This window comes from Mesoplodon densirostris, chromosome 1 (assembly GCF_025265405.1).
Source record: "Mesoplodon densirostris isolate mMesDen1 chromosome 1, mMesDen1 primary haplotype, whole genome shotgun sequence".
Lineage (NCBI taxonomy): Eukaryota > Metazoa > Chordata > Mammalia > Artiodactyla > Ziphiidae > Mesoplodon > Mesoplodon densirostris.
This window is the reverse complement of record NC_082661.1, coordinates 17,447,316-17,465,457: the sequence shown is the minus strand read 5'-3', so window position 1 is coordinate 17,465,457 and position 18,142 is coordinate 17,447,316. Positions and strand designations below refer to the sequence as shown.

At 41.1% G+C, this 18,142-nt stretch overlaps 1 protein-coding gene across 1 annotated transcript in view; it reads right to left on the bottom strand.

Moving 5' to 3' along the window:
- The window catches only part of NRAP (nebulin related anchoring protein), a 71,594-nt gene that overhangs the window by 41,920 nt on the left and 11,532 nt on the right, over positions 1-18,142 (bottom strand). Inside the window, 9 exon segments of the mRNA XM_060101548.1 lie at positions 915-1,019; positions 2,496-2,594; positions 6,690-6,794; positions 7,831-7,938; positions 10,262-10,366; positions 13,054-13,170; positions 14,121-14,225; positions 17,545-17,649; positions 17,930-18,037. Coding sequence (XP_059957531.1) covers positions 915-1,019; positions 2,496-2,594; positions 6,690-6,794; positions 7,831-7,938; positions 10,262-10,366; positions 13,054-13,170; positions 14,121-14,225; positions 17,545-17,649; positions 17,930-18,037 — 957 coding nt within the window.

Here is an 18,142-nt window from a genome sequence, read left to right as displayed (position 1 = left end):
TATTATTATTGCCATGGTAGTAACACCTGACTCTCTCTATCTGATACCAAAGCCCAGGCCACCAACTGTGTCTCTGTAGTAAATGCCTCCGAGGGGTTATAACAACTGAATAATTCCATATGTAAAGTGCCTATCCCAGTGCCCAGCACAGAATCAGCATATGGAAAAGGTTATTCCTTTTTATTTATTTTTTTATTGAAGTATAGTTAATTTACGATGTTGTGCCAGTTTCAAGTGTACAGAAAAGTGATTTAGATGCATATTTGTGTGTGTGTGTGTGTGTGTGTGTGTGTGTGTGTGTGTGTGTGTATTCTTTTCCATTATGGGTTATTACAAGATATTGAGTATAGTTCCCTGTGCTATACAGTAGGTCCCTACTGTTTACATATCCTATATATAGTAGTATATATATGTTAATCCCAAACTCCTAATTGGTCTCTCCCCATCCAAGGTTAGTTCCTTTTTACATTCTCCTGCCCTACAAATCCCATCTAGAATGAGAAGCCTAATCATCGCCTAGTTGTGACTCCTGGAAGAATCTGATGATTAAGATTGGTCTTCTTAAAACTTAAATTTTACCCACACAGCAAAGCACCAGCTAGAAGTCATCAGGATGATGATGATGATGATGATACTGATGATGAGTGTGTGTGTGTGTGTGTGTGTGTGTCCCAGCACACATCATACATGTGCATGTGCAGTGAAAATTCAATTGCTATGATCAATTGAGCCCCGTGAACTACCACATGCCATGAGACAGCAAAATTCAAAATTATAACCTGATGGGCGCCTCTGGTGAACCTCTCCATGGACAGAATAGCCCCTGGCCCCTGTTTTGCTGGACCATCCTTGCATCTTCATTTTCACGTCTGTGCATAACCCTCACCACGTTCTCACCCATGCTGCTCGCTTACCTCACTAAACAATTCGGCATTGGTTCTGGCCTTCACCAGCTGAGGTACATCCTGTGGCAACGTGTAATTCAACTTATTTTTCTCATAGTCAGCACGGTAATTCACCTGTTGGATTTAAAATAAACCTGCAGGGTAAGTGCCTGGTTTTTACATGGGCCGAAGGAGAACTTTGGAGAGAACACTCTCTTTTTCACTTTCTTTCTGTAGGCCTGTAGCCGAGAATGAGTTCCCAGAAAAGGCCTTTTACAAGGAAGCCTGTAATTTTAAGAGTGTTTTTTTTTTTTTTTTTTTTTGGCGGTACGCGAGCCTCTCACTGTTGTGGCCTCTCCCGTTGCGGAGCACAGGCTCCAGACGCGCAGGCTCAGCGGCCATGGCTCACGGGCCCAGCCACTCCGTGGCATGTGGGATCTTCCCGGACCGGGGCACGAACCCATGTCCCCTGCATTGGCAGGCGGACTCTCAACCACTGCACCACCAGGGAAGCCCAAGAGTGTTTTAAATTAACAGATTGAAAACCAAATGAAAAGTCAGAAAACTCAAAGGCATGCTCAAAGTTATGAGTTTGCAAAAGATGTCCCTGTGGCTACCTCACCCACTGTTCTCTGAAGCACTTGAGGGTATGAAACTTATTTTTTTAACTTGCTGCAGTTCTGAACCTCTTGCTATGTGCAGGGCAGATACTCAAAGAGTCATTATCAAATGCCTGCCCCCATTGGAAAAAAGCCATCTTAAATCACACACAAAAACAGCCAACCAGACATTATATGATTCTCAATGGAAGAACACAGCATCAGCTGAGAAGCAGTCTTGCCCCCAAATTAAACCTGAACCTGATCAAACCTATAGATCTAACTACTATGTTACAGGCATTTGGAGGCCAGAGGAATACATGAAGTCTACAATGGGATGCAGTCAGCAAAGCTCAGATGTGGGAAATATTATAGGACAAACAGTTCAAGTTCTTCAACAAACAACTTGCAAGAAAAGAAAAGTGATAAAGAGGAAAACTTCAAGATGAAAAGAGTCTTGAAGACATATCAACCAATCACAAAGTGTGGACCTTATTTGGAGCTTGATTCAGACAAACTGTAAAAGAAAATTATAACCTTATGAGACAATTGGAATGCTGAATGCCACCTGGATGTTGGTGATGTTAAGAATTGTTGTCAGTTTTTTGGTGTGATACATTAAAATTGTATAAATACCTTTTAAATTATTTTTATCTTTTAGAGATTCATACTAAAATATTTATAGATTAAATTATACAATACTTAGGATTTTCTTCAAAATACTATGGAGCGGGGAGGTGGATGGGCATATAGAAGCAAGACTGGCCATGAGTTAATAGTAGCTGAGCTGAGTGGTGGGTACCTGGTGATTCATTATGATATTCTTTCTACTTTTGAATGTATTTGAAATTTTGTATAATAAAACATTTAAATCAAAGAGAGTCATCTCATGGTTGTAATAGGACACGTGTCACCATCAATGAAAGTCAAATCTTTGGGGAACCAGATATCCAGACCCTGCAAAACAATTACAAGTCCCCCATATCCAGCTGGGCAGGGGCAGGTCACTTACATGACTCAGTTGCTGGGCATTGATTTTGGCTTGAACAATCTGAGGGGTGTTGGTCACAGAGCTGTACTTCAGCTTGTCAATGTTTTGCCTATAGTTGACCTGGGTGCAAAGAGGCAAAGAGACACAAGAAGTCATTTGTACTTTTCTCTAAGATTTACTTAGCTCCCTCCCGCTCAGCCCTACAGAGCCATGCTTCTCAAATTAGCAGAGAAAGAATCAGATTCCAATTGGAGACCAAAAGACACTCCAAGCCAACAGATGGAAAAACAGTCCACTGAAGACTGAGCGACTTGAACAGGCAGCTCATAAAAGAGGTCAACTAAATGGCTGGTGAACGGAGGAAAATGTGTTCATCCACATCGTTAAATCAGAGAAAGGTGTTTTAAAACCTACAGGCTCCCGGCTAGGCCCTTTAGTCAACTAGGCTTTGGCTCTGTTTGCAGCAGTCAGATCACCATCAAACACCCCATGCATGGTCTTCATGACTCTGGTTAATTGTCCAAAGCCCAGGGCCTCTCCCAGTATCCCACACAGTGTGGCAGCTTCTTTAGGCCTAGCTTCTGCCTAAGACCTCCATACCCCTTCCCTGCATCCCCACTAGCTATTGCCAACTCTGTCCAGACCTCCACCTACTGCCTCTGGCCATACTCCTCTGGCAGCTGGCTCTGCCCTCACAGGGGTAGCCCTGCGGCCAGCACTGTACTTTCCTACCGTTTTCTGTCTAAACTAGACTCTGATGTCTTTGTCATTCTATCTGACTGCTGTCACCTCCCTGGGTGACAGCCCACCTCAGTGAGTCACAGACCACTCGCTGGATGGCACTAGGCTGGCACTAGTCAGTGTTTGGCCTCACTGTTGGGGAAGTGGTAAGGAGTGGTGGGGACTGGGGCAAAGGGCGGCAGCTACCACTCAGCTCTAGGAGACGGTAATCCTGCCTCACAGTGGGGTTCAGAGTAGACAGTCCAATGACTCCAAAGAAACCGGAAATCTGTATTATTATATAAATTCTTACACTTTTTAAATGCTGGAAAATAGTTCAATATTTTAAAACCCAGTGACCCAAGTGAAACAGACTCAAGGACCAGCTGATACTGCATCTCTTCCTTGTATTCACTCCATGCTTCCCTGTCCCAACATCAGCTAATAATAATTATGGCTAGAAAATAGCACTTACTATGTGCCTGGCACTATTTCAAGTGCTTTACACATATTGATGCATCTAATCTTCCCAACCACTCTGTGGGTGGGCACTGTTATTATCCCTACCTCACAACGTGAAAACGGAGGCACAGAGACCTGAAGTGACTTGCTCAAGGGCACCCAGCTACTGTCAGAGTTAAATCCCAGCAGTTGGCCTCCCAAAGTGGCTCCCAGCCTACACACTTTAAATGTGGTTTGCCAAAGCTGGTGTGCTTGGAACTGTTACTTGTTATCTTACATATGGACCAGGTGTTCCCTATAGCCAGAGCTAACTTTGTTTAGAGAGAGAAATGTATTCTGACTGACAAATTAGAAAAAATAAAAATAAAAAAAGACTTACAAATTAGCTTCTAGAACAAGATCTAGGAAAAGCAGAGTGTTCCAGATACTGGGCCACAGACTCTTTTGTTGGATTTGGAGAAAAAGGACAGCATTGCTTCAGGCTTTTTAGTTAATGATTCAAGGAGAAAAGTTTTTGCACATTCTGAGTTTTGGACATGGGGTATTTAAGAAAACTAGGAAATATGAAGTCATTTCAATGTTAATCATTAATGAGATTATACTAGAGTAGCTTCCTAATGCATTAAGTTAGAGGGAAAATTATCATCTCATAATAGAGTCTATTAGAATTCAGAATTATGCACGATAAAAAGTCACAAAACTGTATTTTTTAAATGGCACATTCCTTCCTGATAATGTTACATTAAGTATGTTGCAGAGTAACATTACTTTCCTCTGCAGGACATAATTAACACTCTGCAAGATTAATTATATCTTTGCAACATCATGGATGCTTGGTCATTGCTTCAGTCTACTTTCTGAAAGGTCCCTTTGCTGAGGGTAGAGTCTCATTTTTAATGCTATTAGTTTATAAAATCCATCTGAAGGGAATGCTCTCTAATTAAGGACCTGTGCTTGTTTATTTAATTTCATAGCTACTTGACCGCCTTTAAGACTACCAGACAGAAACAGAGACCACAAATCTTCTTGTAAATGGATTCCCCAAACTTCCTGAATACTAAAGTCCCTTCATTAAGGGTGGTAAATTCAAATTCACACAGGAGCCAGGAAAATAGAGGAGATGAAGGTGATAAAAGCAGCTGCCACTCAGTCCCAGGCAGTTGCTGCTATGCAGGAGCTAGGACCACAGTCCCTATGTGAACTCTCACAATTTCTACATATTGGTTCAAAACCAATTTTTTTTTTAACACTGTGTGGCCAAACAAAATACCTCTGCAGCCTGGATCTGGCTCATGGGTTGCCAGTGTGGAACCTACTTCCGGTTCCAATTAATATTTCTAATTCAGTCTAGTTTAATTCACCTCTCCGACTTCCCCAGGAGAGCTGACTGTATTTCAGGTGCCTGGTTCGATCCACTGTCTTATACAGACAAACGTAACAGCAGGTCATGTTATAGTGGGAATACAAAATTGTAGAGCGCTCTGTTTTGTTTGTGCTATGAAGCATTTTTTCTAGAATTCTACTGTGAAAATTGGCATTCAAATTTTACAAGGTGCTCTTGATCCCTCAAGTTTCCCAGGTAATGTATGCAGCCAAAAAAGAAACTTGGCTTTGGTAGCCAAGTTTAACCTTGTATTTCATTAAGGTGAAATGAATAAGTCAACTCGAGGAAACATTCTGGGAAAAGGAAAAGCAAAATGTAGGCCCTTTATATTCTTCTACTTCCCATCCCCTGCTTTATCACACGTTTGATAAGCCCCTTTCATCCATCAAACTATCATTTGCCAATGATTGGCCTTCTTTGTCCTGTAAACTGTTAGACGCTGGAGATGCCCAGCTGAACCTGACACTGCTCCTACTATGAGCAAAAGGGAAAGATGCAAAGACTGATCTACCAATAGCAAAGCCCAAGTCAACTGCTGAAGCGGTGCTGATCCCAAAGGAATGTGAAGGAAAGTAGCCCTGAGCATTCAATTAACATGTCGAATGATACATTAAATTATTGATTGATTGGAGATAACTTTCACTGACAACCATGATACCAACTCAGTTCTAAACCACCTTATGTACTTTTTAAAATAGTAGATAACATTTACCTGTTTCTTTGTACATTTCTGTATTATCTAAATTTTCTGTAATAAACATGTAGTAAAATTCTTATAATTAGAAAACAACAAATGTAATTAATTATACATATTTCATTGGAGACAAGCCAAACTATAAATAAATAAAATCACTGCTGTAATAAATTAGTGATACATATTATTCCACACATATTTCCCGAGTGCTCCTGGGGAAAAACTTTAAGTCAATGTTACCGTTTCCTCTCAACTTATAGCTATTTCAGTTTACTCCCTTTGGTCCTTAAACATACCACACTCCAAAACTTAAAAAAAAAAAAGATCATCATTGTTAGGGAATAATTACTTTAATGTGCCCAGCAGCAGACATAGTCCCCAAACTCTAAGAGGTGAAATGGAACCTTAGGATATTTTCAAGATGAAAGCAGAGTTATCCCCACCTTATGTTGGAAATCTAAGAGTTTCCAAACGTGTATATATGGACTTCCTATCAGAAAAGAGTTCCCCTTTCTCAGTCCCTTCCATCTCCTATGAACTGTTGTATCTTGTTTCTTTCCATCTTGCTGCCTAAGAATCACTCCACTGGGACTTCCCTGGTGGCTCGGTGGTTAGGAATCCGCCAGTGAAGGGGACACAGATTCGATCCCTGGTCCTGGAAGATCCCACGTGCCGCGGAGCAACTAAGCCTGTGTGCCACGACTACTGAGCCTGCGCTCTAGAGCCCGCGAGCCACAACTACTGAAGCCCGAACGCCTAGAGCCCGTGCTCCGCAACAAGGGAAGCCACGGCAATGAGAAGCCCGCTCACCACAACGAAGAGTAGACCCCGCTCACTGCAACTAGAGAAAGCCCGTGCACAGCAACGAAGACCCAAAGCAGCCAAAAACAAGAATCACTATACTGGAGGGAAGTGACAGGAATAAAGCAGAAAGGACTATTGGAAAAGGACATACATCTTTCAAGGGAAGCAGTTTCATTGTTGTCTGATAGGAAGGAGTAAGGGTGGCTGGGTAGTTGTAGTCGACAGCATTATGTTTGTAATTGTCCTTGTAGGCAATCTGAAACACAAAGAAAAAAACAAGAAAGAGAAATTAGTCCCCTCTCTCTTTTGACCTTGTTTGAATGTCATAAAAGCATCTTTTAAAAATAACCAGAAACAAAATTAATTCAGTTTCATCACCTCCAAGGAAAATTAAATTATGTTCACACTTTTGTTTTTAATTAATTTGAATTCTTCTTCTTAATTAATCTAAAATTAGTTAATGTCATCTGTAGCACATTTATTTTCTCTTTCTTATTAATCATGGAACCCCTTGTAGTTTTTTGTTAAAAAGAAGCATTTGCAGACAAGTATATAACAAAAGAGCTTCTTGGCTAACCCCCAGAAAATCAATAAAAAGTCAAGAGTCTTCAGAGTATTTAAAAAAATGTTTAAAGGTCAAATCTGACATTCTGAAGTAGAGGAAATTTGATGTTTGTATGTTTTAATAACGAAATCAGTTCCTTCTCAGCGTCCTTTACCTCTAAGATTTACAATCTGGCATTTGCAAACCCGTAAACTGAAATGACAAAGCCAAAGAGAGATTAATAGATCACATGCTGTCATGAAAAGAGGGTCCTGATCTATTTTGTTATGCCAGTATTTTGAGCAGTGCCTGGATACAGGAAGTTTTCAAGGAACACTAAGATTGAATGAACCAATCAACCAACCAACCAACCAATTCTAAATAAATCGCAATGCTTTGGAACTTTGAAGCATTTCAAATGAGAATTATGCTCATCCATTTCTCTTTATCTCTCAGAAACTGAAAGTTTTTCCCACACTGGATCAATTACAATAGATCTAAGTACTCTTCAAAGCAGAGAATGTTGAGTTTAATAAATTGAAGCTTTTAAAATTTTTCAAAGATTTTTTTACCTAGCCTTGGTTGCACTGATTAACATTTACAAACTCTTTTGGGTCAATCTTTACACAACAAAACACTGATTTTTTAAAAAGGAGGTTGAAAAGGAATTGGCTGAATTCCTTGTGCCCCAACACTCTCCACACCAACGGACCCCCAGGCCCTTCAGGCCCTTCACAACAGGACTCACGTTGCTTGCCAGGCTTCCAACTTTAAGAGCATGGAGCATCCGTCTGTCCATCCCAACTCCTTCATAGTGGCCTCTCATGTGGTTCTGGTAGTTTTCTTTATATTTATTCTACATGGGAACACAAAACCTTCAACAAAAGCATTCTCTCCCCAACTCGTTGAAGATAAACTACTCATCTTAATGCACTAATCCAAAACATAAATGATTAAATAGAACCTATTTAAGTATTCAGTGTGTCTCTGAATTAAAAATAAGACAAACTTAAAAAAATAACTTAAAATTCAAGAAGTTGGGGTGAGACAAGCACACAAGAAAACATAAGATCTGATACACCCAGACGGCACAAAACGGACCTGATTTTTTTTTTTTAACATTTTCAGTTGTAAATATACCAGATGTTTCCAATGTGAAAACCCATCACACAGGTGTGGAGCTTTCCAAGGACAAGCACTGATCGTACAGGGGCTGCATGCAAGCCCCATGCTGGGGGCTAGTACACATCACTGCATGCTATTACCTCCAGTTCTAAATATATGAGGAATAAAACCTCAGCTTTGCCAAAATCTGTGACTTATACATGACACATTGGTCACTACCGCAACCATGTGAAATAACGATGTTATGTCCCAAATGCAGCTTACCAAACAAAGAACAAAACAAGAGGACAAGAAGTCATAAATAAGAAAAGGTGGGTAGCTTCTAATGAAGCTACATTAAAATCACCTCCCCTGGGAGGCCACGGAATTTCCAGGCACTGAGAGTATTCCAACAGAATACTATTACTCTGCATCAGACACAGTTCTACTTATCTCTGTTAATCTTCACAAGCACTCTATGAGGAGGAAGGAATTATTATTATCCCCATTTTACAGATGGCAGAATGGCTCCAAGAACTTAATGTGCCCGAAGTCGGCCACTTGGCTAATTGTGGAGCCAGGTCCGTCAGCTCTAAAGCTGGTGCTCTTAACCATGACATTTATGCAGAAGACATTCCTTACTGAGCCTCATGAAGTCCCAAGTGATTTTAAATTCTACTATTATACGCAGCTAAGCAGAAGTAAAATCTAATAAGAACCTGCAGTATAAAAAAAAAACAAAAAAACCAACTAATACTAAACTTTCTTTGGGTTATTTGTATGGAAATATGTTAATATAAATGTTTCAGACATTACATGAAATTTCTAAAAATCTTATATGTTCTGGTATAATGTTATAAGTCATAATTCTAGTTATTACTTTAAAATGTATATCTCAGAAATAACTAAATTTCCTTGTCAATTGCATTATTATGAATTTTCATCAAATCTTTAACCGTGGTCATTTTTAAGTCTTTTGTCATTTACAGACAGTTCTGGGTGTACTCTGATGTCTTCGCAAAAATGTTCCTATAAAAGGGTTTCATCTTCAAGGAATTCATGGAAAAAACTCTGACAAGTACAGGTTTCTGGTAACTGACTATACTGCTGAACTGAATGAATAAGCATTTTCAGAACTCTAATGGAAAACTGATGAATTCATAAAAGTGCTAACAAAAGATCAAGATGAAAAAAAATTAATTACATGGGACTGAGTGAACTGATGAGGATGATTATAATTTTTGTGACTTTCTGTTTGAATAAAAAACAAAAATCCCACAAGGACTCAGAGGCAAAAAATATACAAATCAATTTTCACTGCAAAGTAAAGGAGCTGTTGCAGTGGAGGATTACTGGACTGAATGTCAATATCATGACATAGTATGAGTGTGTTTCGTGTTCGGTAATTGCAACCACTGTTGCTTTTGTTGCGGTCATCCATTTACAACGCTTGGTGTCAGTTTATTTATCTCTTGTAAAAATAAAATACAGTCTGTGTGTGTGAGTTGTGAAAGAAAAATTGGAATTAGTAAAAATGAGGGCAAAAACAACAACAACAAAAAAGAAGTAAAATCATATAAACTAGTCCTTGATGTTCTCAAGGATACATCCCCAGACTTTGAGAATTTCCAAATCTGCAAATGCCACTCCAGCATATATCTGCTCACCTGTAAGATGGGGAAATAACACCTGGCTCCCTAGGTGACTATGCAGGTTAACTGAGATCTTGTACTAATTTAAGAAGCACAAAGTCAAGTTGAGAGGGGACGCTGCATGCTCAGCCAGGCTCCCTCGCTAGCATTCACCAGTAGGAGCCAGATACTACTATACACGAAGGATGCAAGAGGACAAGTGCAGCCCTGAGGGCTCAAGGTCAAGTGCATGCCAGGGGATTTAACACTCCATGGACCAGCCCCAGCAGGCAATCTCTATCAAAACTCATAGTATTTGTGCCTAAGACGCCATGCTTCTCCAAGACACCCAGATACATTCACGCAGACTGTCTCTTAGGAGACCTAGAAATTAAGGTCGTTAAAAAAAAAGCCCAAACAGATGTCTAGGCATTAAAAACTCACATCACTGGTGAATTTTGAGATCTTGCTCACATTCCTGAATTGAGGTGTTTCACAGTAGTTGATACTACGACCTTTACTACTTTCCAGATCCTTCTTATACTCCACCTTGGAAACCAAAACACCAGATGCACAAGAGAGCCAAACCCGAAGTCACTCTTGAAAATGTCACCAGGACTCGACTTAGGATATTTTTAGAGAACTTTCAACCCAATATTTTAAAATACCAGGCATAGGATACTGTAGGTCAACAAAATGTGTTTTCCTTTCAAATAGTGATAAGTAAATAATCAGTTTGGTTCTGAATATTAAAAATATACAGCCCCTTTCAAGAGTAAATACTTTAAGATTTCATATAGCTCAAAAAAATGGCAAAATGGTTTTAGAAATCCAGACAGTGGATACTCTTGGGGACAGGTGTCTGGACTTCTGGTCATGTCCTGTTTCTTGATCTGGGTGCTAATTACACAGACATGTCCACTTGTGGAAATTCTTCCTGTTGTACACTTGTGATATATGCACTTCTCTGTATGTATACTTAAGTAGAATTTAACCAAAAAAGTTACTTTACAAAAGAGTGTAATAAATGAGACCACTCATAGATACAAAGTGTCTTCTAATTTTAAATGGCTAGTTGAACTCCCCTGGGTAGCTAGATATAAGATGTGAGGCCATAGTTATTAAATAGACTCCAAGTCATCCCAGGTAATTGGAGAAGGCCGCTGAAGGGTGGTTACCATTAATAGAAGCCTGGCTGGTTTGTCTTACTAGATAAACATAAGAGCAAAAAGAAATGGAAGGTTCCCTTGTGACCGCTTACCAAAGGAAATACAACTTGTTATCATATCTTATAAAACATTTGGTGGGAATATGACTTTTAAAGTATGCAAGATGCGGGCTTCCCTGGTGGCGCAGTGGTTGAGAGTCCGCCTGCCGATGCAGGGGACACGGGTTTGTGTCCCGGTCCGGGAAGATCCCACATGCTGTGGAGCGGCTGGGCCCGTGAGCCATGGCTGCTGAGCCTGCGCGTCCGGAGCCTGTGCTCCGCAACGGGAGAGGCCACAACAGTGAGAGGCCCGCGTAACACAAAAAAATAAAAAATAAAAAATAAAGTACGCAAGATGCATTGTAATGCTTACAATATGATATAAAATTTTAAAAGTACACAAAACTATATACGTTGAATTCTAATTCTACATATGTTTTTATATTCATATATAAGTTTGTGATATATTCGCACAGAAAGAAGTCAAAATGGTAACAATGTTATTCCTGGATAGAACTACATTATCAGAGGTCTGGTTCTAGTTCTGTCCCTAAACGTCTATCTGAACCAGAACAAGACACTTTACTTTTCCAGGCCTATGACAAAGCGGGGGCCTAAAGATTGCAAAGATCCCATCTAGATCCAATGTTCTCTGTGTCAAAAGCAAGGTTCAGCAAACTTTTTCTGTAAAAGAAAATATCTGCCCCTTCGCGGGACATCCCATCTTTATATCAACTCTTGTACCTCAAAAGCAGCCATAGATAATATGATGTGTTTCAATAAAACTTTATTTATAAAAACAGGCTGTGGGCTGGATTTGGCACTCAGGCCATCGTTTGCTGACCTCTGGCCTACAGCATCAGAATCATGTGGAATATTTGTTTAAAATGCAGGTTCCAAGGGCTGGGCACCCATCTACTACTTCAAAGTACCTGAGGTTGCTGATGAGGCCCAGGAAATGTCACCCTTGTGATTCTGAGCAACTAGAACACCACAGGTTAAGGAACACTTTGGGGTAAAAGACTGACTCTTAGGGGTTAGAGAAGAAAAGTGTTTTAGGAAATTTGCATATCCTTTTTTGAGTTTCAGATAACTTGCTAGGTGAGTCCTATGAATAGATAACTTGCTAGGTGAGTCCTATGAATAGCCTGCCAAGAGGCTGACAACTCAAATGCCTTCAGGGTCCTGATAGGCAATGCAAACAGAGAAGCTACTATGAAGAAACTCCAGGACTTAAAAAGGATATGGGGAGCTAGAGGGGAGATTTCCTTGCCAAACAGTCTTAGCAATTATAAAAATCGTAACCACTGGGTAGGCCAAACAAAACACAGTCTCTGGCAGCCAGATCAGCCTCTAAGGCAAGGGGAATTCATATGGTACACACAACTTCTCAGAAACCTGACTACAATAAAATAAAAGAATGAGGGAGGTTCCACGTTCAAAACACTCCCATCTTTGATTTCCACTCTATAAGAATGACCCACTCTATAAGAATGACATATTGTTATAAAGCTTGTCTCCTCCAGTATTCTGGCAACTAGAAATCTATTGCTGGGAACTTTGGAATATCTATAGCCCTGTGAGAATTCTGGGAAGAAATTTTTTTTTTTTTTTTTTGCGGTACGCGGACCTCTCACTGTTGTGGCCTCTCCCGTTGCGGAGCACAGGCTCCGGACGCGCAGGCTCAGCGGCCATGGCTCATGGGCCCAGCCGCTCCGCGGCATGTGGGATCTTCCCAGACCGGGGCACGAACCCGTGTCCCCTGCATCGGCAGGTGGACTCTCAATCACTGCGCCACCAGGGGAGCCCTGGGAAGAAACTTTTGAACCATCAGAGAAAGATTTAATTAGTTTGATTCTAGGCTCTCTTGTGAATTGCTTTTTACTGACTATTCGTTCTTTGGGAACTGGTAACTCATGTGTAGTTTATGTGGTGTTACACGGCACTTTTCACTCTGGGGTCGCCCACTTACTGTCTGTCGGAGATAAAGGAGGTGACAGCACACAGGTGAAAATGTCCCCATACGTACCTCACTCGCAAGCTTGTTCACGCTCTGAGCCCGCTTAAGAACCAAGTTGTCTTGGGCTGGGAGGGAATGGTAATGCGCAGCGCCCTTCATCTTATTGAAGTCCTGCCTGTATTTTATCTGGAAGAAGCATACAAAGAGCATCTGGAGTTGTTGTTTTCATGCTCCATGAGAGAAGTTACTCCACACTTACTTCACATTTAATGTCCACATTTACTTAATAGAATTTTCTGGAGGAAAAAATAATCACATGGGTTTTTCCTCCACTAAAGTCCATAAACCACTTAGTCCCTTTTATATTAAAATTTTGCTGCCCCCTTTCACATTTTTTACACTTTACATTCTAATTGTGCATGAAGAAAGGTCTCAAAATGTTCCTACCTAAAGGTATAATCCAAAACCCATTCTGCCCTTGGTTTTAACAATCATTTCTCATCCAGCCTCCAGTGATGAGTGTGTCCTTGACTTCCCCTCTCAGGGCAAAGTGCACTCGTCTAAGGAAATGGGTAATAACTGAATAGTAACAAAGTAAAGGAGAAGGGCAAAGGGGGTATGAAATGAATGCTGGGCTTCTGATTATAGACCAAGTTCAAGTTGGTGTAAGATCTGCAGTGTGCTTGTCACTTTACCAAGTTTAATTATAGCTTATCTTTCAAGGACTGCCAACTGGCTAACATTCTGCAAATAAAAATCATTTTATCAACTGGCTCACACCGAGTTTGATAACCATACGATTTATTTTAATCAGCTATTCCTCTGAAGTGCTCAATTTCTAAGATGGGTTATTTTGCAAAGACTCTCCTAACCCCAGCTTATCTAGCTGGACCGGTATGTGCACTTGCTTCAGCTGACTTCAAGTAAGTTGTGTGGTTTGTCCATGTCAATCTCCTTTGAAGCATGAGCCAAAAATGCAGATGTCAGAAATTTGGATAGGAACTGAGGGCTAACACTCTGCTTTGACTCAGCGCTGATAAATTTAACTGTACATAGGTTTCAGTAAGCACAGCCCTCAAAGTCTCATTTCTCCTCTGCTTCTGTGACTCTGTGGGTCGTCCCAATGTGGTACTTACATCACTAACGAGTTCGTTGGCTTTCTTGGCATTCTGATAAGCCGGGGTGATCATGGCCGGGAAGCTGCCCTTTCCTCTGCGCTCGCCATACTCTTCTGAGTAATCCTGCTGGATCAATCAAAAAGTTTAATCAGTAATGCTCCACTCCTGGAATGGGTGGGGGATTAGCGATGATCTCTCCTAGAGCCTGTTCCCATGGAGGCCCATCCACCTTGGAAATTCCTATGGTCCCCCCTAAGAGCCGTAGCACGTGGTCGTTAAGGTGGTAGACACTAGAGGTAGACCCAACACACAGTCAGCACTAAATAAATGGTAACTATTATCATTAGCATCATCATTTCCATCAGATAAATCAAGATCCTCTATGAGTCTCCTAGGCTCATGTATTTTGGAGTATTCATTTCTTTTTTTTTTTTTTTTTTTTCCGATACGCGGGCCTCTCACTGTTGTGGCCTCTCCCATTGCGGAGCACAGGCTCCAGATGCGCAGGCTCAGCGGCCATGGCTCACGGGCCTAGCCGCTCCGCGGCATGTGGGATCTTCCCAGACCGGGGCACGAACCCATGTCCCCTGCATCGGCAGGCGGACTCTCAACCACTGCGCCACCAGGGAAGCCCTGGAGTATTCATTTCTTAAATGACACCTGGAAAGTCCTTCTGTCTTCCAGTAGTCTCGAATGCCACCGTTCTCAGGCCCCTTAGCAGATCTATGCAAAGACACATTGATATGCCACATACTGTCTCCCCCAGTGATGGATTCATTTCATTTACCAAGAAAGGGATATTATGTAACTATTTGAATTTTTGTAATTTGCCTGAAAAGACTTCACACTGCAATAAGATGATCTCAGCTGGGACCAAGTGTATATTTCAGACTAAGTATTACAATCTGAGTCTTAATTTCTTCCGTCCTCCTCCTCCCACCACCCAGGCTCTCCCACAAAGGAGAACCTTCTCTCTCACGGAACTGTCATCACGTTACTAGTGTAAAACTTCCCCAGCAACCGGAGGTACTTCAAGACCCCGTCAGATGCTACCTTCTCTCCAGGGAACTCCTCCCTCACTCCCAGCCCCACCCAGGCAGAATCAGCTGCTTCCTCATCTGTGTTCCCACAAATCTGGAACAGCCCTTAGTGTGCCCCCTTGGGCTCATGACTCCATCTCTCTCTGGCCTCCTCCAAAGCAGGGGCCTGCCCTGCTCTAGCATCACGGTTCAGAGTCCAGCACACATACTCTCTTAACTGAAATAGCTGGGTCAAATTAGAATGTCCAGGCTTCCTTTTTATCAAATAATGACAACTGTTTAGCCTGAATGCTCCTTTATGCTTGGCTGCCAGAATGTTCTGGGCCAAATGTAGTCAGTGAAAAAAATAATAACAACAAAGACTCTCAAATTCTTTGGTAACCTCCTTTTGCCCATTCTGCATTACAGTTTGGAGTTGGCTTGTAGCTTCATTTTAACTTCTGTGCTTATGTGAATATATATTGTGTACGTAAATCTTTTTGAGACCCTTAATCCTATTGGGGAGTTGACAGGTTACAAATAATAGATTACATGGTATAGTCCATTAACGTAAAAAACTACTCATTAAAAAGAAGAATGGGGACTTCCCTGGTGGCGCAGTGGTTAAGAATCCGCCTGCCAATGCAGGGGACACGGGTTCGAGCCCTGGACCGGGAGGATCCCACATGCCGCGCAGCAACTAAGCCCGTGCGCCACAACTACTGAGCCTGTGCTCTAGAGCCTGCGAGCTACAACTACTGAAGCCTGTGCGCCTACAGCCCGTGCTCCGCAACAAGAGGAGCCACCGCAACGAGAAGCCCGTGCACCGCAATGAAGAGTAGCCCTCGCTCGCCGCAACTAGAGAAAGCCCGCGCGCAGCAGCGAAGACCCAATGCAGCCAAAAATAAATAAATAAAATAAATTTATAAAAAAAAAAAAAGAAGAATGAATTGTTTGGTCTTTTAGGCACTACAGATATTTATAGTGTATCTGACTGTCCGCCTGCTTCTCTATCACTCTCTCCTACTCTCGCCCGGGTGAGTCACAGTAAATCACAGTGAAATGCCACAGGATATGGAGTCCTCTCGACTGACAGCTGCTGGCAGTGCTATCGAATGACACCCACTTTGATTCTTGTATTTGTTATCATGATTGGAAACTTCAATCAAAATGTCCGAATCATCAAGGTTCCACTATGATACTATGAAGTTACATTTCATCACTGTGTATAGACAGGTCTAGATACACACATGAAATTATATGCGTGTGTTACAACTAGTGGCAGACAGGAGAGTCTAAATTTAGAACAAAATACTTTTTGCTAAATATGGAAGCCAAATTTTTTTAAACTGACTTTTAAAAGTTGTCCTGAGCATTCTAAACAACATATTTACAACATGAAACCAATAAAAACGTATTTTCATTGAGTTTTAAGCACTGAGAGACCATTTAACTGACTTATCATGAAATTTAATAAAATGGCCTTTTCAATTCAAAACCAAACATCTTTGCTCAGATAGACATTTGCAAAAGGGTCAAAACCTATCTTCACGTGCATTTTAAGTTTCACGTGAATATATCCCCAATATAAGCAACTTGGTTTTCTGAAGAAGAGAAATAAGTTATTTGTTTCCTTTTATAAATTATGTATATTGAATGTTGTAAAGTCTACCCAGTGCCAAAAAATTTAAACAACTGTCAAATTAAGAAAGAAATATCACCCAAGCCCACTGAATGTACCCTTCCAGACATACGCTTGGTCTTCCAACATTCTTTACTTACAACCATGAAAAAATAATGTTCCCTTTTTCCCTTACAACACCTGTCTAGTACCAGAAAATCAGAGGGATGTGCAAATAAAATTAGCTGCAATTGTCACTCAACCTTTTTACCTCCTGCCAAGATGTAGTTCATTTAATAAGTGAAATTGAGAAAAAGGGTTACTTTCTCTGGCATATTGCTTTATCTAGCAACCTAGATAAGAAATTCATTTTCTAAGAAAATGAATCCTGCTACTCAGTGAAGTGCTCAATATTTTTCAAGACATGCATTTTGATCCCTTTTGTGCCTATGCAGTGACAGGCTAAACACAGCCAGTCTTAGTCCTTGGGACTTTTCTTCAATGAATAGATGAGGATGCTTTATTCCTGGCAAGCCCACCATTTTGATATAGGTCCTTTATGTTTAAAAAAGGAAAGAAAAAGTGCTTAGAATCTGTTTTTCTAAGTGAGTCAAGTTGAGCCCTGTGTAATTGTTTGTTCGCTACTTTCAGGCTTGGAAATTCCACCTTCCATAAATAGGGCAAAGAAAAATCACAGCCCAGCCCGATTAAATGGTCATAGGTTGTGTCACAGGCTAGAGGGCTGCCAAACTGAGAAATGACCATCAAAAAGGGTCTCGCAGGACGTCATTTTATCACATACCTGGCCATACGGGTCCACATATTCCTTTGTCAATGTGCCCTCAGCTCCAGCAGCTGGACCAGCCATTCCCTTCATTTCTCTTTGATATTGTTGATGGTACCTCACCTATTTGAAGGGGAAGGATATATTTAGCCTCTTATGCACAGGGGCCAGAACAGTAAAAATGAATGTCTTGTGGAATGTTCTTTTTCTGCTTGGATCTAGGGAATATCTTAGACATAAAAGTGCCTGATCATTGTCCTGGTAAAACTGATTGAAAACTATGTAGGAAAGCTACTTCCTGTATCCACGGTGCAAAATAACGGAGACAGGAAGTTGGACTCGCCAGGTCCAGGTAAATTCCTGCTTCCTTCCCTCCCATGAAAACATTGCCCTGGACACTTACATCACTTGCCAGCTCATTGGCTCTTTTGGCTATCTGATAAGCAGGTGTGGTCATAGCAGGAAAACTGCCTTTCCCTTTCTGTTGTTCATAGTCCTCTGTGTATCTCACCTGGAAAATGAAAACAAATTTTGAATCACATGCCACAATCCCATCATCTCCCAGGCAATCTGACTGAGAAGCCCTGCTCAGGGCTCCCATAGCACTCTGCACATC